The sequence below is a fragment of the Diadema setosum genome, chromosome 6 (assembly GCF_964275005.1).
Source record: "Diadema setosum chromosome 6, eeDiaSeto1, whole genome shotgun sequence".
NCBI lineage: Eukaryota > Metazoa > Echinodermata > Echinoidea > Diadematoida > Diadematidae > Diadema > Diadema setosum.
In genome coordinates, this window is record NC_092690.1 from 31,690,230 (window position 1) to 31,713,609 (window position 23,380).

The following is a 23,380-nucleotide window of genomic DNA, read 5'->3' on the forward strand; positions in this document are numbered from 1 at the left end:
TTTTTTTAATACTATCCATCATTCCTTTTCATTTCCACATGGTAGTCGAGCAGTATTCGAGTGTCTGAAGATTGGCAAATTTTCAGTTCGGAAAGATAAGCATGTTTCATTTGTTATGTAGGAGATTATCGACGAAATGATGCCTGATGAGTTTGTGAAAATATTGTGTATTTAAAGAATGCGTATTATTGTTTGTGAAATATATGTCGGAATTTAAAATTGTTAAGACCTTATACAACCTTTGCTGGATTTCAGATGAGTGTTTAAATGTTAGACTGAAATGGTGTTAACATATAAAACACTTGATGAATGAAGATATATATCATTTGAATATTCAGTATTTTGTTATAAATGGAGGGGGATAGGAAAGAGTAAAAGTTTAGTATTTTATTTTGTATTTTAATCAATGTACTGTATTTTTGGTTTTGTCTGTAATGATATTTTTGTAATGGTATAATATGATGTATATGGGCACGGACAAGGTATAGAGCCATTGGCTGAAGCAGGTTCTATGCTAAAATGACATAAACTGAACTAAATGTGTTATCCATCTCGGATAAGGGAAATGCTTCACACATGAACCCTGCTTGAAATTCTCAGTACAAACAAAATTATATAAAATACGGTGAAGTATATTAACAGTAGTATAATTCAGAAAATATTATAAAAAAGATGTAAGTAGTACATGTATACAAAAACTAGTTTGGGAAATAACAGGAAATGAGTACGTGTTTATGGTTTCTAGCTTAATTCCATTATTTGATGATGTATTTGGAATGTACAAACCTGCATCCAACGGAATCTTTTCATATTTGGAATGCGTTGTAGATTATCCACAATGCACTCAGAAGATAATTACCAGCAAATCATAGTCAATAACATATCATGAATGGTGCGAGAACGTTATACAGCATAGTCATGACCTTTCTTTTTAGTTATGCATGTATATGCCTTATGTAATCAACAGTTCTTAATATTTGCACGTTTCAATGTGTTTGTAAATGTTTAGAAAATATTACAGATTACCGCAAGAAAGTCAAACATCGTACACGTCTTCAATTTTATGTTCTCCGTGTTGTATTTGTCGATCCTAATTTCGATTCACAAAACCTCGAGGTGTTAAAGACAGTCTAGTTTATTGTGACGTAAATAAGAAATAGATGGTTTAGTGTCGCAACATTATACCCCCTGATAGTATGAGTCTTTTCTCTCTTCAGAATGGCCCCTGACTACAAAATTCAAACTGAGATCAAGTTTGAGATATAAGAATTAGATTGATAGGATCACAAGACAATATTACGAAATCTGATCAACGAGGGAGAAATTTTTGCGGTAGCATCATGTGTAGTAGTTCTTGTAGGAATCGGGGCTTGACAAAAGGAAAGCCTAGAATGAGTAGAGCTGAGGAGGGAAACGACATAGGGAGAATGTAAGGAAGGCAAATAGTGACAATCGAGGGGCAGCAGAGAGCTGGAAGTTGAACTTGCACCAGTAGTCCAGGAGACGGGGAGAAAAGGGGACAGAGAGATTCGTAAGGGAGAATATAGTGAAAATTAATCAAGTAAAAGGTTCGGACATTGCTTGGAGGAGAAATGTGAAGTGGAAAGGTGGTGGGGGAGAAGTTGAAGGTTTGAAAATCATGTAAATAGGAGTGAGAAATGAAGATTAATGAAACAAATCGGAAGAAAGGAAGTCTGTAAAAGATACGGACTATGGAGCGCGGAAACAGAAAAGAAATGGAGACGTTTAATTAATAGGGAAGGAAAGTCTTAAGTCAAGGAAAAAAGACTTTGAGATAAAGAAAAATAAAGAGAGAAAGCGAGAAGAGAGAATTAACGCTAATGCAGACACAACGACAGGGACATACATACTGACACTGACATTGACAGGGCCATCAACTTCGACTTATTCTGTTAAACAAAACAAACTTGATATTAAAAACACATTGCTATCAACCATGTAAAACATAAAGGCAATACATGTTCCATTCAACTTGATAAATTTACTGGTCATGAGACGAAGGAAACAGTGAATGATGGTGAGGGCAAATATTCCAGAAACTAAATTTTGTTTTCATTCAACGGACAGAAATTTCATAATGTTGTAAAAATTCGAAAAGTGATAGTATTGGCCGAATGATGATAGATGATAAGGAAAAAGGGTCTAAAAGGGTATATTATTCGAACGACTTATATAAGCACGATCAGTCGCATCGTCGAATTAGCAGCCGAATCATCAGCGCCATCGTTTTCAACGTTATCATAGCAATCAACATCATCACCATAGTTTTTTCTCCTTTTTTGAATCATTATAAGATGTAGTGGTACCAATATCATCAACGCATTCAGTAAATTAGATGGAATGTCAATGATCGTCATCGTCGACTGCATAGGGGATTTGATTTAGTTTTTTTTTTTTGTGCAGGAGCATTAATTGCTTTTAATACAAACAATTACAATGAGTGTAAATCCCCTTTCATAGAGGCGCAACCGCTCAACCAAAGGACTCGAAACAGGACTTTTGCATTTATTAACCTCTAGTGTTATCCAATGAGGCACAAGAATACAGTAAATAATAATTTAAAGAAAGTTACCTCATGACTGCATGATATTTCCTTCTGAACAATGCTGTCACTAATCTGCATTGTCACCATCATTACAACCACTTGTACAAAGAGTGTGTATTGATTGTTCGAGTGTCTTGCCAGTTTTCTTGGTGACTCTAAGTTGTCGTAAGCCTACGTCAAATCATCCACGTGTATTCGACATGGGCAATGATGTATGCCATGAATCAATGGTGAACTACCTCTCTCTCTCTCTTTCTCTCTCTCTATCATATGAGTGGGCTTCATCTTTTTTTTTTTTCAATCCACACAAGATTATCTGTTATTTTTGTACTATTAGCCTACTATTATCTTTTTCTTTATATGTATGTTTTCGTCACCTCGCATCGACTTCACATCTGCAGTTTATTTCTGAAGTGTCTTTAAAGCTTGATTATTGCTTTAACCATGCTGAAAAGACTGGTTTCGGAGGTTCAAAAAACATATGGGTGGATGGATGAAGAAGCAACGTGGATGATAAAGAATTGCTGGCCGACGCTACTAAATTTTTTAAGCAGATTTTTGGTGAAGATTTGTTGAGTAAAAACAAATTCTTGTGTAATGATTGTATTTGTGTGAAAACTGAGTCTATTGAAAAACTATAAGTATGCGTGTCAATTCGTGTATTGAAGCATTTATTCCACAAAAACACAGAGCTGTTACACACACAAATCAAATATGCTACTTATTTGCATAGAAAATGATACAAAATCTATTTCTATGTCGATTAATGCAAATTACATACAAAGTAGATTACTTTATCCATATCATAGACTCAGAAATGACGTGAATGTTTCCAAAGAGTGTGAATAAAATTTATCCACTTCCAACTCTTTCAGAGATCATTATTGATATTATTATTATTGTAACGATTGTTATTATTATTATTTACACTTGCCCCATTAGTTTAGCAAGAAATAGACATCACTTGTTAAGGTACTTATGAGTGCACACACATTAGAACAGCTTTTTTTTTTTAACTTAGCTAGCTGGTGGGTACAATCCAAATTGAATGCTTTCCTTTGTTCCCATGTTTCTGTGTCATGTTGGTTTACAGGAAGAGGAAGAGGAAGAGGTCGGTGTAGCGGTTTTATATATACTGATGATGGCATGGACAGTGTTAGCTTTGACTTTGGCATGGAAAAATATATGCAAAAAAATATATTAAAACAGAGATATGAAAAAAAAAAAACATAGAGATTGTGGTTGTTATTATATTTGTCATTATTACTTTTGTACCTGAAACGTCGTTCTGCCGAATTCATAGTTTGTTTTCCAGTTTGCTTGTTTTTTGTATTTCCTAATTCCCACCATTTTTTTTTTTCATTGTCGGTTTCACTTTCCCGGGGGGGGGGGGTTGTAGTAAATCAGGAAGATCTTGGAAACAGAATACCTATTTCAGCATACCACGCTAGAGAAACAACTTTGATAATTCGCTTTGCTAATCACGTGTGTTTATAAGCACACACACGCACCCTCAAAAACACATTACACACGCGAACAAAAACACACACTCACATTTCTTAAAATTATGATAGTAGCATTGTAGACGATGACCTACCCCAAGAGCAAGAACATGTCCCTCACGATTCATGGCAACAAAATAACCGCACAACTCAATTCAGTTAATTTATGTCACGGTTTCCAACAGGAAAATTTATCATAAAAAAGGACTTAACTAATCATGTATCACAGTTGTAAGTGTAGGCAAACGCGAATTTTAATTCATTAAACTCTCGCGGCGTTCTCAAGTAACGGTATCTTTCTTACCATGAAGCTACGACACACCTCGATTCGATAGCAAACTTTCAAGGTTTAAAAAACAAAAAAATAAGAAACTTAAACAAAATCCTTTTTTGTCATTCCTTTGTTTATATTTAAACAAAGTTTGATAGAAGATTAGAGACACACTAGATTTAAAAATCATGTGAAATCAGAAAATCTGTAGTTAAAGACAACACCATCCTAATTTTGATAGTCATCATAGCTCCATGTTAAACTCGTGAATAAAAACATAGCAAAGAAACGCATATTGTGCAACCATTATGTATTGCCAACGGTAGGGCCAGCCATTTTGTGGATACGGATATGCTAAGGTCATAGGATCATTGAGCAATCTCCTATTTTTGTCTCGTGATTTGGCAGCCTAATTCATTCAGTACGACAATCTTCACCATATCTACTGTGTGCATGGTAAGTAAAAGCTGACGGAACATGTCATTGTAATACCTGTTGTGCCTCGATGAACATCAGTTAAAACGTAGTTAAGTCGTTGAGTACATCACTTGTCTCTGTGAGTAAGTGGTGAGGATGTTCCGTTTTTAGATATCTGCCAATTTGAAATGTGCATAAGCATTTGCTGTGTACATCCATACCCTATTACATATCGATAATGTCGGAATAGCCAGTTGTCTCTTTTCATTGATGGAAAAAGGTATCGTTGCCATTGAAAACAGTGATTGAAAAAATATGTTCGAGTTTGCACATTTTAGGCATATGTCTAGGTCAGTTGTTTCCAAATTCATCTTGCATATAGAAACTTTGCAATAGAGCATTAAGGAGATTTAACTATTTTTTCTCAATAAACCATTACTGTAGACGGTTCATTCTAGAAACTGTAACATCTATCATAACTAATGCTCATACCCTGTATATTTAATACTATACTTAACATTGATTATACTGACTAACATTATTTGTACATTGTATGTTTCTTTCCCTAACTCGCATGTTAGAAGTATTTTGAAGCGCAAAATCAGGTGGGTTTTTTTTTTCTGCAAATGATAAATAATGCCTTTAAACGGGTCAAACATAAACGAACATATTATACTTAGAAAAAAATTAATGTAGTGTCAATGTAATGAAATGTAATGTAATATAATGTCTCACTTACATCGGTATGTTGTAAATAAGATGTATTCGAAAACTAACCGAAATGTGTTGTCCAATCAATTTCCATATCCTGAAGCAGTGACTGTTTGCACGAGACTGTAGGATGCAACTTTCATTAATGTGGAGGTGAAATGGGGGTGGTGGGAACAAAGGCGTTGCCCTGCTGGCAATTTCTCAAACTTTCATACATTACATGAAGTGAATACATTCATCTTAGTCTAGGAAGGATCATAAAGATAGGTTGCAAGATCATTTTGGCTATTTCAAGTATTAAGAAAAAAAAAAAACTAAATGAATTTAAATCGTTCGTTACAGTTACCTGATGGCTTGTGTATTATGTCTCTAACGAGGATTTCAGATTTCAATAGGAAACATGTTTAATAATAAGCCAACGAGCTCGCCTGCTGTCAAAAGATACACAATAATAGCCTTATGGAAGAGGTCATCCCACGAGACCGACACCCACGAGTCATACGGTCCCCGAGACCGACATCAAAAATAGGTCCATGAGTCATACAGCCCATGAGTTATACGGCTCACAAGTCTTACATCCCATGAGTTCGACACGAGGCAAAAAAGGCTCACGAGACCAACACTATAAAGCAAAAAAAAGCCCATCAGACCGACAAAACACAACTGAGTATATGAATATAAGAACGACCCAAGTCCATGGAAGGCCATTTCGAGTAAACTTAAAAAAAATTCATATCTTTTTTATTTTTCCAAAAATGTTCTATTTAACTGTGATGGGAAGGCAACATTGTATATACAAATTCGGTTATACATTATTATGACAATTCACATTTACATTAATTGTGGAGAGGCCATTTTGTGTGATGGACTTGGGTCGTTCTTTGAATCATATGGACTTGGGTCGTTCTTTAATTCATATACATAATATTCTGCTATAGAGATAAGAGAAGGATGATAGAGGGCGCTATAATATGAATGTAAGAATGACCAAGTCCTTCATTCTAACATTGATATAAGATTTAACTCATTCATTTCAGGCACTTCCGGGGGTAATTAGGATTTATCATTTATACACAAGATGAGTCCATGCATACGCTACAATTTCCCCTGTCAAACTGAATTTGGCCAAAAATTGGACTTGGGTCGTTCTTATATTCAGGTCTTCAAGGCTCACCAGACCGACACATAGGTAAAGAAAGCCCACGAGACCGACACTAGGCAAAGAAGGCTCAAGAGACCGTCCGACACTAGGCAAAGAAAGCCCACGAGACCGACACTAGGCAAAGAAGGCTCACGAGATCGACAGGATGAACAGCGCCATCTACATGTCAATTACATGTAAAGAGTAGGGTGTTCAATCAAGGGGAAAATTACATACTGGCGGGTGCAATTTCATTACGCTGTCGAGCGAGAGATTGTTACTAACTAATAACAGCACCATCTACATATCAACGACAATAAGTATTTATCTCTACACTTGTGGCTTTTAGGGGGCAGTTCTGTCACGCTACGGGGAGCTACATTAAATGTTATATTTGAAGAGTTTGTTCGCAAAAACCGATAAGTCCATATTTGCCAAATGGAGATATGGAGATAAAGGTCAAGATAAAGAAAATAATAAGAACATTTTTGCTTCTTTTGACCATAACTTCAAAAATGTACCTTTGTATGTAGTAACCGATATATCATTTAAAATGTTTTTTTTTTTTTTTGGTACTTTATGACAGAGACCGTACTTCAAAATCTTCAAATATGGACTTATCGGTTTCCGCGAACAAACTCTTCATGTTTTTTTTTCTTATTGTCCTCTTCATAGGACCCCTCCACTAACTCCCCCCCTCCCCCCCCAAAAAAAAAAAAAAAAAAAAAAAGATGTAAAAGTGATAGAGGACAAGAACGATGAATTGCATAATGTTAGATGCCATCATGCTATATTCACTAGGCTTTCCTATTTTTTACTTAGACGGTGGACAGGATCTAAGTTTTTTTTTTTCTTGCCCTTTTCTTTCTCGCTTCGCAAGTTAATTATGCCTTATGAGATATTCTTTCTGCCTGCTTTTACCCGCCTGCTGAGAGTTCACTTTGCAATTTTCTCTTCAACTTTAATATATTAAATTCAACGGATGAAAACTTTTTTTTTATCACAACGATTCACGTCGATTTCAGTAGTTTGCGTTTATAAAATTATTCTTCTCAAAACAGTACATATTTCATAAAATAGAAAAGTTACTTTAATGGATGCACCCCCCCCCCCATATCATGTAAAACAGGTGTGCACTACAACATTGAATATTTTGTAAATAATGTTCTTGTAGTGAACTTCATTTCATAACTGATGGGTAATTTTCAAGTTGGTTGATCTGAATGTCCACATCATTCTATTATTTTTCTTTTTAAGCAGGTATATACCGGTATGGGCTTTGCAGAGAGGGAAACGAGGGCGTTTTGGCATTTTCGAAAGTAAAGTTGAAACATCTCATGCCCTTTTACTTAATTTTGTTTATTTTTTTCACAAACACTCACATACGCAAACACAATTGTAGATCTTGAACCGTTCAGGGGGTGAGGGAGGGCAATTGATGAGGTAATACCCTAGCAACTATCCTTTTCCATCTCTTATGTCATTAGCTGGACATCCTGTACAACTACCCTTAATTGGTCAATAGGGGGCGCTGTTCATCCTGTCGGTGTCGTGGGCTTTCTTTGCCTAGTGTCGGTCTCGTGAGCCTCTTTTGCCCAGTGTCGGTCTCGCGAACGTCTTTTGACTAGTTAGTGTCTGTCACGTGAGCCTTTTGTGCGTAATTTCGAACTCATGGCCCGGGCTGTGTAACTAGAGGGCTTATTTTACTTGATGTCGATCTCATGGGCTTAATTTACACTGTGTCGAGCTCGTGGGCTGTAAAACTGGTGGGCTGTATGACTTGTGAGCTGTATGACTTGTGGACTGTATGACTCTTGGGTGTCGGTCTCGTGACGTGCACCCATATGGAACTGGATTGAACACCGAGAGGCTGTGCAAATTAGAGTCATGAAAGAGAGCTTCTATGGAAAATGTAATGAGATCTGCAAGATATGATGTTTCTGTTTAGATACAAATCCTTACCCTGGCAACCCTTACCTTTGCACTATGTCACATTCCTGTTTCTTTTTCTTTCAAGTGTTCTGTGCTTTGCACGTTATTTTGTTACTTTGTAACCGCTTAAATGCGGGCTAAAAACACGTGCTTTCAAGTTATTGTATATTAAATATCAAATGCCATTTAAATAGCAAAGGAGAATAAGTGAAATATTGAGAATAATCAAAGAACAATAACTGTTAAAAGCGTCTAAAGTTCATCGTTGTTTTAAAGCGTCTCATGCTGCATGATAACCTTCACCTTGTTGAGTTATTCATTCTTTCTTGGCAGGTTTTTCTCGAGAGAAACAGATTTAACAAAATGGGTTACCAGAGGACTATTGCTATCTTCACTGCATGTCTAATTGTAATCTCTAGAGACACCGGTAAGTGTAAAACAAATGGTAATTAACTACTTACTGTAACAAAAACAAATAATAATTAAAAGATTATACATCATACGCAACTGGTAAACACTCGCCAATCGATTAGTATTTGTCCTTACTTTACTTAGTTAAGATCGGTCGCTTTTCTTTACCTGGTAGAGACAACAGCCAGTTATTTTTTTTTTCTGTGATTAAAACTACCAAGAGGTAATTACATTGACATTGCAGTTTGTATCAAAATATGTGTAACATGGACATTACCATACCTTTTCCTGTAGCGAATCATGCTTTCTTTCAAAATCATCCATTTAGTTCTGCAACGAAAATTGTCAGAAAGTATTATCTTCATGACAATTACAATGATATTGTCCAATGAAAGAAACCTTCATTTATAATGCACTTGGCCAACCACCTGACAAGGTTAGTGAGATCAGCAGTGTCATGATACATGTCACTCAGTGAGCGGTTTAGGGTACAATGAAAAAAATGATCCGTAAGTAGAATGATCAAAGTCTGAACAGCAATGTCGGCAAGACGACGAAATAGGGTCAACGGTTAAAGTACAGAGAGAGAGAGAGAGAGAGAGAGAGAGAGAAGAAATATTATATGAAATATTGTATTATATGAAAAGAAATATTATATGACAATTACCAATAACTTTGAAAAATATGGAAGACGATTTTGATAATCGAATCACCCAAAACAACAGAAATACAGATGTATTAAAGCCACACAAGGGATAATTAAGAAACGACCGTAACGTGAATATCGGCCAGCAGAATGATGTCAGGAAAAAGTATGCATGTTAAAGAATCGTGAAAGAGGGGAGTTGGGGATTGACGGGTTCCAAGGTATGCATAGGCCTATTTCAAAATAGGTCTTGGATTGGGATTTTGAAATTGTTTCATTCTATTCAATTTTTCAACAGGTTGCCAGGTTTCAGACGACATTGTGGTCGTTGATGCTCGTCCGGTTTTATTGACAGGCCTTCCGGGGAAACTCAAGTGTCAGTTCTCCGTCGCGCCACAGGCAGTGTACTGGCTCAAAGGTAATAACTGACTGATGTGAGAGTGTTGCCTTCATCTGTCGCAGTTGGTAGAAAGTTTGCACGTACCTATAATACACAATTAGATACAGACTTTGTAGGGTAGTGTGTCACTTTTTTTTTTTGCCATTAGAAAATGTCAGTCTTCTTTCAATGGCTCGTAGAAATTTGTCAAATACAATAAAAAAAAAAAGTTAGGCGTGATACGCAACATGGTAAGACATATGGCCTCACAGCGCATTACGAAATTATCAAGCTGCCCAAAAAGGCTTTTTAGGACTACTGCGAAGTATTTTTTTTTCTCTATAGGCCGATTCAATTTCGATGACCTATTCACCTACCGCCGCTAGCGGCGCTATAACGGTTGTCATAACTGGGGGCCAACGGGGGCTAGCTAGCTACCCAGCGAGTTGCAGTTGCCGCGCAGCAGCTCAGCAGCCTAGCGTACCCATCGCGCATAGTTAGCCGGGCGCGGCCGCTGCGCCGCGGCCGGCGACCGCTGGCGCCGCGCTATTTACTCACTGTGGAAAAGTCATTCAGCGGCTTTTAATGCCTTTCTTTTGGACAAATTGAGTGATTCAGGCATATTGACCCAATTTGAAAGCTTCAAAGGAAGGATCAGGAAAATACATTGTGCAGTTGTTAGGTGCACAAATAACAGAAAAAATGGAAATGGAAGCTGTACGGCAGTGTGTAAAATTCAGACACAGTTAAATAAATTAAGGCAAAATTAAAGACAAGTGAAATACAACGGTATAAAAATGCACAGATTTTGAAACAAACTATGTCTACTAGATTCTCTATTGAATTAGGTTATCACAGTATATTCGTAAAATATGCTGTTCATCTTAGAAGATAAGTTTAGATCAAAGAATTTGATAATTCACATATTTTTTTTTTTTTTTTTTTTTTTTTAATCCATGGTGTCCTACTTGCCAAAGTTAGAATACACTTCCTGGCTATACTTTATTATTATGACAAACATTTTACAGCCTACACTACAGCTAAATAAATGTTTCAAGATGCGTTAAATTCTTACCGGTATATTGTTTTCACTTCTTCAATGTTCAGCACTGAATTGACCATATAGGCCTATTCAATTTTGGCCTGGAACTCTGAATTTGACTTTTGATAAGGTGATACTTATAAATATTAAACCATGGATGGTGGCAAACATCCGTTTCATAATCATACTAAGAAAGTATCATTTAAAAATCACTTTTGTAGATTATAATATTAGGCGTTAGCGTGATGTTATGCAAGGTTATTTAGACCTAAAAGTAACAGTAGAAGTTTTGGTTGTAGACATCAGAAGTAGTCGTAACTATGCATATACGGCCTAGAAATGCCTAGATCTATAATCCGTTTGGTTTACTTAGTTAGGCTTACCTGAAGTTATCAACAACCGAAAATGATATAGGATGTAGGGTTCTAGAAGTCAATAGGTCTAGATCTAGTCTGGACTGTTGCCTAGATTTCTAGACAAGATCTAACGTTAGACAGATTCTACCCTGCTGGCCCGACACTCCCGAGTAAAGGCAAAAGCCTGCCCTAAGAAGGTTAAGTTAACTGATAGCTTGCAATTTATTGTGCCATATCTAGCTCAAGATTCTTATCTTTTATTGGTATTTAATTATATCAGTTAACTTGTCAACAGCCTAGGCTTATTAGCAAGACGTCTGCCTGCGCCTAGCAATAATTCTCCCTAGCGGTTTTTATTCTCTTACACAAATGTGAATATACGGGGCTTTACACACGCGAGTACCCAAGTCATCGCCAAAGAAATAGAGTCTACAAACATTCAAGGATCGTACCGATATTTACCTTGAAATTCAATTTTTGGCTACAGCCGTATGCCATCTGCCCATTCGCTCATAGTCGGTGTAAGTTGTTTAATTTTATTTACTTTTAATTCGCTAGCGAAAAAAAAAAAATAGACTCTAGTTGTCACAAAGCCAGATGCGTCGATTGCTGCCAGCGCCAGAGATAGCTAGCTGGCCGGCTGGCGCTGGGTGGTAAAAGCACTGGCTGCCGCTGGCACCCTTGCCACGCACGCAGGGCGCTTGCCGACCCGGCCTGTTTGGCCCCCAGTTATGGCGTCGCCTTAAGAGGGCGCACTTCCATGAACAGTCGCTTGAATCGGTCTATATTTGTTTTACTAATCTCTCCTGCCTTCAGAACATGCTGCCAATTCTGTCACCCTTCTGGTCAAGTGGTACCAAAATGAGATAGATGGAAGAAGATACAGCGATGGTCTGATGACGATGGACGCCAATTTCTCGCTGATCATTCACACAGTCAAGGACAACGATGCTGGCCGATATTTCTGCCGAGTGGCCGACTTTTCAAACAACGTTACCCAAAACCATACCGACGTGTCAGTGACAGGTTAGTTTCACGCAATCTCTGACGTCCAGTCATTCCTATCAAATTTATATAAACCTTTCATCATTCATTCTTTTTTTTTTTTGTTCGCTTTCCCCCACTCCCTTTCTCTCGCTATTTTTCTTCAATGTTCCGAAATTATTCCTTTGTATGTATTTCAACATTTCACTTCATTAAGAGTGTTTTTATGTGATGTAATGTAATGTAATGCATTTGCGTTCTTGCACAAGAAACGTTCTCTCAGTGAAGATTTTGGAAAATAAAGTGGGTATCCGGAAGAATGTAGGCTACTCATTCTAAATATGTCATGTCAAGATAAGAGAGATTAGATAGATAGATAGATAGATTGATTGATTATTTAGTTTAGACTTAACGGTATTTCAAATTCGTTTTCACAGAGAAACAAGCATTACTGGGTCACAATGATTATCATTGAATTCAATAAAATGTTGTTGTTTTTCTTTTGGGTATAAATAAGATATCGAAACGTATGTTCTAATAACATATGCGCAAAAAAAAAAAACAGTAAATGTATACAATCATGGTACCACAAGTGGAGTAGCCTAAATCAAAAGCACAGCTTATATTACTTTAGGCCTCCGACAATTAATTCACATCATATCTTTAGACAGTTAAACACAACACACATAACACTGTAGGCTATACACAAAAACAAACAAACATGAAACAGCAGTAATTACAGCTGAAGCTCAGAAATATGAGAAAGATTGAGATGGGAAGAGAGGATGAGAAATATAGAAAAAAGATAAGACAATTCGAAATGAGAGGGAAAGCAGAGATGGAGAAAGAAGAGATAAACTTTACAAACTTTTTCCGATTATCCCATGAGGAGGAACAGATAGATCGCCTCTTTTGGTCCTTGGCAAAGTCATTACCTGACACTGCCTCAACCACGTAGTAGCAAGAAGTTAATGTTTCTATCATGAAATTATATTTATTTTATAGTATTATTATTAGTAGCATTTTTTTTTCTTTATTGATTATTATCGTTGTAATCATCGTATCTGCTTATTCTACAAATCTGCATAAGTAAACAATATTCATTGATGACCCGACTGTCTCCTGTAATTGCAGATTTCCTTTCTGTCAAGGGATGCTCAAGCAATACGGACTGCTTTCTGGCTTACGAACCGCAAGATGCAATGCTGCAATGTAAGGCGAGGAACGTCCCACAAGATATCGTCTCGCTTTATTGGCTCCCGAACAAAGGCAAGGTTTCCCCGATCGCCTACAACTCGTTTTACCACAAAAACGGAACGCAGAATATTGAAGCACTAGTAAAGATAACGCCTGAACGGAGTGACGTTTTCACGTGTGTAGCTGAAATGACGTCTACCCGGGTAGAACTGGCAAGGATATCTGTGACCATTGCGACTCCAACTTCAACAACCGGGATACCGACATCAGCTACATACCCGTCCAAGAAATTAATAGGAATTTTTATCGGTATGCGGTCAATCTTCTCTGGTTATTGGACTACGTCAGTCGGTTGCATTGCTTACTAGGGAGGTGTATAGACAATTAAATCAAACGCAGTATAGTGTAATGTGTGTGTGTGTGAGAGAGAGAGAGGGATAGAGAGAGATTCATGTGTGTGCTTGGTTCTATCACCATCGTTCAAATTCTGTACAAGGGAATAATAACGCAGTTTTGCCAGTTTTATTTTAGTGACCGGACTGTCCAGCCAAAAATTAGGCGTTTTCGAAGTGGAAGTACAACAGAAGGCAGTTCGAATTGAACAACAACACCCACACACACACACACTCACACAAAAAAAAAAAAATGTAAAAGATAAATTAGACTGAAATTGACAAGATTGCATCAATTCAACATCACATTTGTTTAGGATCTAACCCTTTTAAACCAATGCTGATATTGTAATGCCACAATAAAAGAAAAAAATATTCGCGTAATTGTTCTTTTCTTTTTGTCTCACATGTGTTTCCATAGCTTCTGTCATAGCACCGATTCTTGGTGCTATTTTTGCTGCTGTGTTTGGTGTTACTTGCTGGTTCTTCAGTAAACGTAAGTGACACTAGACATCTCATTATTTCGAGAATGTGAAAAATGTTAAGAGTGTAAAAAAAAACAGAGTTGGGTAGTAAGTCAGTTAGTGGTAAATCCACGGTGCTAGCTTCAGACATTGTTGGTCTTTTTTTTTTTTTTTTTTTGGAGGGGGGGGGGGTATTGGTTCCCTATTTTAATATTGTCATCTTTATAAAAACACGATATCATAATTATGCTTGTCATAAATCTAGGCAAGCATTATCGCTAGGGTGAAAAAAAAAAATGTGTTTGCAAAATATAAACCGGCACTATCTTCCGACCCCATCAGTGTTCCCAAATTTAGAAGAGGATCCATACAACTGAATAGTCTATGTAACCGGAAACGCCCTGAATAAATGAATGTAACCGAGTTTACAAAATTCCTCGTGTCCATCAATTATACCAACGATTTTTCCTCATTCGATCCGATGTGATGTGTATTTTTACCTTTACCTTACTTTGATGCTGTACTTTATGTTGCAGTTCATTTTGATAGATAGATATAAAACGTTTCATTTAATTTGCTATTCCTAAATCAAACGTTGTTATGTTATAGGGAAATATTGATAATAGAGCCACATGATTCAAACGGAACTAGGTGATGGCCATTTAGTCTTCATTTAACTGGGACTGATATAGCCGCGCTAAGAAAAAAAACAAAAACAAAAAAAAACATGATATATTTCAACGTCAGTTTGTTCATTGCATGGCACTGCAGTAAGAAGACCGAAATCAAAACAAAATAATTGATTATGAATATGTTAACATAATAGAGACAATAGTCTTTTTTATGCCCTTCATTAATTAATCAATATATATTATCAATAATCCAGAAGTGGCTCATTACGCAATTCATCCATCGTATTTCAATACGAAAACATGATCTAAGTTTATTTTCCTAAGTATAGTAATTCTAAGTAGCACATGATTTATCGTACATCAGCACATAAATATACTGTCTTGCCAGCTCCTTATACACAGGCAGTAAACAGTTCACTTTTCCTCCGTTATTTAACCTCTGAATTATTTTATTCTTCTGTTTCCCAACCAAATGACTGCCGAATATCTTTGTTATCTCTGTCCCTAGGAGACTATAGAGACTGCGTCCGTGGTAAAAATGAGGTTCTCACAGAAGTCGAGGGTCAAACATCTGCGAGAGAGGCTGAGAGACTACGTGAAATGGTGGGCAGTTCATCAGATAATCCGGGCACCTGGGTTTGAATCAAGTCCGTGCCGTACATTCTTGAAAAAAAGATGCTCGATGAACACTTCCTGTTCCGACCCAATTTCATAAATGCGTCCTTGGCCGATCGAGTGTGGTGACAATGGCAAGACACTTTTGGAGGAGAATAATATCATGCTTAGGCCTATTTATTTATTATGATTTTTTTTTTTTTTTTTTGGGGGGGGGGGGGGAGGGGGACAGGTTTCAACAAAATTGGCAGGTGTCAATGCCAGTCTGATAGAATAATGGAAATGGAAACCAAGTCCTACGCGAGGTCGCCGAAAGCTCCAAATGTTTGGTGTGCAGTGTTCTTCTTAAATAACAATCTGCTAGAAAAAGCCAATTAGTATTTAGCTCATGTGCAAGTTGGTTCAAACGACTTTCAAAGAACACTTCGTTGATGTCATTTGGACGGGGTGACAAGAGTCATTTATAGGAATTACATGAATAATTATTATATCACAATCATACGCAGAATGAAGCTCGTGATACTAGCTTTAATGTGGAAGGTTAACTTGTGATACTCAAGAGATGGGTGACTCCAATGGGTCTCCTTTGAACCCTTCTTCTTCAATTTCTTTCTTTTGTTCTTTCTTTCTTTCTTCTTCTTCTTCTTCTTCCTTCCTTTCTTTCTTTCTTTTTTCCGGATTTCCTTTTGTAATGGTGGTACTTCGAATATTATCTACACGCAAAAGGATAGGTTAACAACTCTCTTGACAAAACGAAATTTTAGATTTGACAGCATTGCATGTTGATATTCACCGATTATATCTACAATTACAGAGTCTCGCAAGAGAATGAACATGAGTTTGAACGATAGAGTAGATGATGCTGAATTTGCAGATCTGTCCAACAAAATTTTGAAAGGAATATTAGCTCGCCTGTTCATATTGTTAGCTAGCTGATCAACGCGAGAAACTAAACGATTGAATAAGTTCGAAGGGTGTTGAATCACAATCTTGTGTTGGTTTAGCATTGTATTTTATGTTGCACAAGGAGAAATGGTGAATCAAATATCAATTTTTATATACGGTTGAAGAAAGATAAATGTATTTTTGTCTGTAAAAGAGACTACGTGATTGGTACCATACCCTAAATGTGCACTCTTCATAGAGAGAGGTGCCTATCTATGTGCTAAAGATGAATACAATTTTTTTTTTTGTCAAAAATCCGAATCTGATGGAAAATTGATTTAGCACCATTTGTTATGGAAAGTCGTAATATATGTGTGTATAGCAAATATATATATATATATATATATATATATATATATATATATGAAGAGTTTGTTTGCAAAAACCGATAAGTCCATATTTGTCAAATGGAGATATTTGCGATTATAGGTCAAGAAAAATAAAGAGAATAATAAGAAAATTTGTGCTTCTTTTGATCATAACTTCAAACATGTACCTTTATATGTAGTGACCAATATATCATTTAAAAGGTATCATTTTGTGCTTTATGACAGAGACCGTACTTCAAAATCTTCAAAAATGGACTTATCGGTTTTTGCAAACAAACTCTTCATATATATATATATATATATATATATATATATATACATGTGTGTGTGTGTGTGAATATGTATATCTTTAATATATATATATATATATATATATATATATATATATACATAACTATGTATAGTACGAGAGATTGTTCCCTTCTCAAACGTACACATTGCTTCATTGTGGGTAGCATATATTGAAAGAACTTAGACTTGAGGCGGACTTTGCTCTCGATGTTGTTTTCCCTTTCCCCCACTCGAGCTTTCGGCCTGTCATCAGGCCTTTATCAAGATCTACCAACGGAACAATGAATCTTCTAAATTATGTAACATTCCATTTTATATCATGGCACATTATGACATTAGGATAATATTGTTGTTCTGTTAGTAGATCTTCATGAATGCCTGATGGCAGGCCGAAAGCTTGATTAATCTACAGAGAGTACCAGATCGAGAGCAACGTTCGTGTGAAGTTTAATTTCTTTCGATATATATATATATATATATATATATATATATATATATACATATATAACGAAGAATAAACCGGTAATGCAATGTTTCGCCATATAGAGTTTATTGACTCAATGCAATACTGACGAAATATTGCATTGCCGGTTTATTCTTCGTTACATTGGAGCCAATACGTGAATTCGCAACATATATATATATATATATATATATATATATATATATTCAATATGAATAATCATTATGTACCTATATATATTCAATTCAATTTTTCAATTCAATTCAATTCAATTCAATTTATTTGTTCAATTCCACCAAGAAAACAAATTACAGAAATTGTAATATTGGGTACTGAAGAGAAGAAATCAATGATTACACAAACATGACAGATAGCTAAAAAGAGTTAACATGTACATGAGGTGGAAAAGATAGGAGTCCTGCTGAGAAGCAAAGCTTGTAAATTGCAGAAACTCCTATTTACAGATACAAAAAACAAACAAACAATAAAACCACCAGATACACAAGACTGGAAAATTCAGCCTGAAAACTATGTACAATATCGTATCAGGACAACTCCCCCGGAGGACTAGTCCCCCGGGGACTACTCCCACCTGACAGCTCCCCCGGAGGACCACTCCCCCGGAGGACGTCTCCCCCGGGGGACAACTCCCCCGGGGGACAACTCCCCCGGGGGACAACTCCCCCGGGGGACAACTCCCCCGGAGGACAACTCCCCCGGGGGACAACTCCCCCGAGGGACCACTCCCCCGGAGGACCACTCCCCCGGAGGACCACTCCCCCCGGGGGCAACTCCCCCGGGGGACCACTCCCCCGGGGGACAACTCCCCCGGGGGACAACTCCCCCGGAGGACAACTCCCACCTGACAACTGCCCCGGGGACGTCTCCTGGGGGACAATCGCATAACTGAACAGAGATGTTTCTTATTCGTGTCCTAGAAATTAAAATTGAATTCATCTGTGTAAAAACAGTATTCTTTTTATACAGAATTTAAATTAAAGTTAACGTTACCTAAGACACGTCCATCTTTATAACAAAGTTTTTGAAATCTCAGCACAAAGTTTTTACTTTTGTACACGCTACATGCAATGTCGAAAAAAGTAGAAACGCAGGTCCATTTTATCACTGAAAGTTGGTCAAGAGATAAACACATTGACGGAAACACGCTTTTGAGGGGAGAGTTCATTCCTTAGCATGTACCTGTTATTCTTCATTATTTTATAATATTTTAAGAAGTCCATTCTTTGATGATTTTCCTTTTCTTTTTGCAATTCATGATTATGATAAGGAATATGTTAAAATGTAATGAAAGAAAGATATTATTCAGAGGGGTGAAGGCTCAAATTTTTGAGTTTCTTCAGTTTGTCTCCCTCTACAAAGGAATATGTTGTTAGAAATACCCTTTTAATGGGGTTATATGATTTTCATCTTAGATTCTTATGATAGTTACTATCCTGTATGTCACTGTCAGTAATACTTTATTGTGCAATTTTCGTTTGTTATGTTGACTGTGAATTTATCTGAACAGCATTACAATTCTTAATGTCGGAGAAATAATTGACAGAAAAAAATATGAATATTCTGTGCCTGAAAAGACTTGAACGTGTAAAAAGGTAATATCTTCCAACAGCCCTGGGAAAGCACACCCGCACGACCAACACAAATCTCTTAACCACAAAGATGGGATGATTCGAGTTTCAATTAATTGAAAATTGAGTTTTGTTTCACACAGTTTTATTTGATAACGTTTGAACATGGAAAACAAAAACAAAAAAAAAAATGTTTTAATAGCGTAAGAGTAATTGAAGTTAGTATGCAAACAACACTTTTGCACGTAATGGTATACTGGAGATTGTGGTATCAGATAATGGTACACAGTTTACAAGTGACCAGTTCAAAGAGTTTGCTTGTCTGTATATACCAATTCAAGCATGTCACGTCTTCATCACTTTCTACATAGCAATGGGAAAGTTGAAAAGACAGTACAAATCGCAATGTCTAATGAAAAAGGCAATGAGAGATGGAACAGATCCAGGTTTGGCATTTCTTGACTATCGGAACACACCGATCGATGGGCTAGATGCTAGTCCTGCACAATTGTTGATGCAGAGGAGGACAAGGACCACCCTGCCAACAGCTAGTCAGCTGCTGAAACCAAAAGTAATAAAGAATGTGCAAACAAAGCTGACCAAGAAACAAAAGTGCAGTAAAAATTATTTTGATCGAAGCGAAAAGCGTTGTTGTTTCAAAGACAAAGTTTCCAAGAAGTTGCATAGTGGAATGTGAAGGAAAAATGCTCCTGTCAAAACAGAATTGACATCAGAAGAGGTACAGCGGAAAACAATCCTTAATGCAACAAAGCTAGATGACTCAACATAATATCGTATCACAAGATCAGGTCAAAAATATGGACCAGTGTAAAAACTTATCTATTTTATAGGATAGATACCGGAATTTGACGGGAAATGAAATGACAATGATCACGGGATTGTGATAATGTTTAGCTGTTGAACTATTCATCTGGAGAGTAGAGTTGGTTACATTTTGAGTGCAATAAAAGTGTTTCATCTAACTTATCAAAAGTAACAGCTTTGTCGATTATTATAAGAGAAACAATGATTAACGTTTCTTCAAGGACAAAAATAACACATTTCTAAAAGTGAACAAAAGTACAGTTTACAAAACAATCACAAGTATTCCTCCAAGTGTGAAGAGCGAGATTGAACTTACGTCGTTATAAGAGTGCGTTGTAATGTGTCATACAAAGCCGTGATATCTCAATATTGAAGTGAAGTGTTACTCACTTTACAAGTATCAGTAATGTTTGTGTTTATAAGATGTGTTGCTATGATTACACATGATTACACAATAATGTGTTGCTATGATTACACAAGTTGAATGTAAGATATAAGATATGGCAAGTCAAACACGCCCATACAAGACGTATTTCCATTATTACTCAAATAGGACAAGTATATTGTGTGAACAACGTATCAAATAATTGCCATGATAATCCTAAAAAGACAATGGCTTATTAATTTTCAGTGGTAGTTGATAAATGAAAAAATCTGTGTGAAAAAGAGAAACTTTACTTTTCTAAAAAAAGGGAGATGCTAAATGTTTGAAATTAGTACAGTTTGAACGCAGAGACTAGTGCCTAGCTATGCAGCACCAACCAATCCCCACAGAGATGATGCTGTTGCTATGCTCTATAGTTACCCCTCTCGAGAAACCCCGGAGGTAGATGTACTACCTCAGCAAACTTCCTTACTTGCATCCAAGACCTAGAAGAATAAAAACATATCATCCTATCACCTGCGTGTTAACAAAATGTGCACATATACTTTTTGACCAGTGTCCGTTTCTTCCCTTGGGCATCCGATGCAATCGATATCGCTAAAGGATTTGCATTGTTCAAACTCGTCATGATTGTAATACAACAAATTACTGCCAAGATCGTGTGCTTATTCTGACTGATTAAATAAACAACTAAGGAACTCTCTAAATAACAGGCTAAATATTACAGTCGTCATCCCTTGATATCTCTTAGACATGGGCTAAAGAGGATGACATTTTCAGAACATGCTCATCACACCTTAGTTTGATGACTTTGTGCCTACTGACACCATTTTTGAAAAAAAAAAAGAACGAAAAATGCGAAATCCAGGGTGCCCCGAAAAGCTGGTCGCCGTTTCGGCTTTAAAAAGACATTTCTGGTTATAACTCGGCTATTTTTTGGTCAATTGTGATGGTTTTGGTGTCTAACCCCATGTTTTGGGGGTCAAGGAAATGGATTATAATGATAATTTTAGTGTAAAACCTATAATCTTCCTCATGATACTATTCTTTTGCCCATATTTACGCATAAAATTTCCTTGCCTTTTACCCCTACCCCAACTGCCATTTTTTTTGCATTTTTTTCTGTATTTTTTCAAGTAGTATTGACTACCATACTCTTAATAACAAGTTCTAGCTATCAATCTGGTGTTTTCTACCAACAATAGTACAGCAAGGGTTATGTTATACGTGTGTCATGCAGATACCGGTATGTGGCTGGTGCATTCAGGATGCATGGTAACTGTGCAACCAGTGCTAATACTGTTTCTGCATTATAGTGCCTAATGCCGGTTGGAAGATATTACCTTTTTACACGTTCAAGTCTTTTCAGGAACAGAATATTCATATTTTTTCTGTCAATTATTTCTCCGATATTAAGAATTGTAATGATGTTCAGATAAATTCACAGTCAACATAACAAACGAAAATTGCACAATGAAATTACTGACAGTGACATACAGGATAGTAACTATCATAAGAATCTAAGATAAAAATCATAACCCCATTAAAAGGGTATTTCTAACAACATATTCCTTTGTAGAGGGAGACAAACTGAAGAAACTAAAAAACTTGAGCCTTCGCCCCTCTGAATGATATCTTTCTTTCATTTAACATATTCCTTATCATAATCATGAATTGCAAAAAGAAAAAGAAAATCATCAAAGAATGGACTTCTTAAAATATTATAAAATAATGAAGAATAACAGGTACATGCTAAGGAATGAACTCTCCCTTCAAAGGCGTGTATCCGTCAATGTGTTTATCTCTTGACCAATTTTCAGTGATAAAATGGACCTGCGTTTCTACTTTTTTCGACATTGCATGTAGCGTGTACAATGGTAAAAACTTTGTGCTGAGATTTCAAAAACTTTGTTAGAAAGATGGACGTGTCTTAGGTAACGCCAACTTTAATTTAAATTTTATTTAAAAAGAATACTGTTTTTACACAGATGAATTTAATTCTGATTTCTAGGACACACACACACACACACACAAAATCTCTGTTCAGTATGGGATTGTTAGTCCGGGAGCCAGCGGGGGTCAGCCTAGCTGAAAAGGTTACCAATTTTTATGTATATAGCAATTTAGTACATATGCCCCTAAGTATGGAAATGCACGTCTGGCTGGTCATCGGTGGTGGGTGTGGCCAGGAGGGCCAAAAAAAGGACCCCTCAAAATTAGGCTAGCCTAGCTGGAAAAGTAACCCCATGAAAACAACTGGAACTTGTTCGTTACACTTACAGGATAAATGAATGACCATTGCCAGACGTTTTAGTGGTGGGGGTAGCCGCCAGACGCTCTTAAAGGCCCAACTCCAGCTAGGCTAGCCTAGCTGAAAAAGTAACCTCATGAAAACCACTGGAACGTGTTCGTTACACTTACAGGATTAATGAATGACCATTGCCAGACGTTTTAAGTGGTGGGGGGTAGCCGCCAGACGCCCTTAAAGACCCAAATTTTTCCAGCTAGGCCAGCCTAGCTGGAAAAGTAACCCCATGAAAACAACTGGAACTTGTTCGTTACACTTACAGGATAAATGAATGACCATTGCCAGACGTTTTAAGTGGTGGGGGGTAGCCGCCAGACGCCCTTAAAGACCCACATTTTTCCAGCTAGGCTAGCCTAGCTGAAAAAGTAACCTAATGAAACCCACTGGAACTTGTTCGTTACACTTACAGGATAAATGAATGACCATTGCCAGACGTTTTAAGTGGTGGGGGGTAGCCGCCAGACGCCCTTAAAGACCCAAATTTTTCCAGCTAGGCCAGCCTAGCTGGAAAAGTAACCCCATGAAAACAACTGGAACTTGTTATTTACACTTACAGGATATATGCATGGCCGTTGCCAGACGGTGGT

At 36.9% G+C, this 23,380-nt stretch overlaps 1 protein-coding gene across 1 annotated transcript; it reads left to right on the top strand.

Annotated features, from left to right (window-relative positions):
- Nucleotides 1–2,766: 2,766 nt before the first annotated feature.
- Nucleotides 2,767–15,685, top strand: LOC140229726 (uncharacterized). Its single transcript, XM_072309965.1, has 8 exons — nucleotides 2,767–2,778; nucleotides 3,660–3,677; nucleotides 8,874–8,967; nucleotides 9,896–10,015; nucleotides 12,191–12,400; nucleotides 13,493–13,864; nucleotides 14,369–14,443; nucleotides 15,552–15,685. Exons 1-8 carry the CDS (start codon nucleotides 2,767–2,769, stop codon nucleotides 15,683–15,685), a joined length of 1,035 nt encoding a protein of 344 aa, XP_072166066.1.
- Nucleotides 15,686–23,380: the final 7,695 nt, after the last annotated feature.

What these genes read in the sequence shown, in the direction of transcription:
- LOC140229726 (XM_072309965.1), top strand. An exon ending in TACCGACGTGTCAGTGACAG is followed by an intron (nt 12,401 to 13,492) that starts GTTAGTTTCACG and finishes CTGTAATTGCAG; the next exon opens with ATTTCCTTTCTGTCAAGGGA. An exon ending in TTGCTGGTTCTTCAGTAAAC is followed by an intron (nt 14,444 to 15,551) that starts GTAAGTGACACT and finishes CTCTGTCCCTAG; the next exon opens with GAGACTATAGAGACTGCGTC.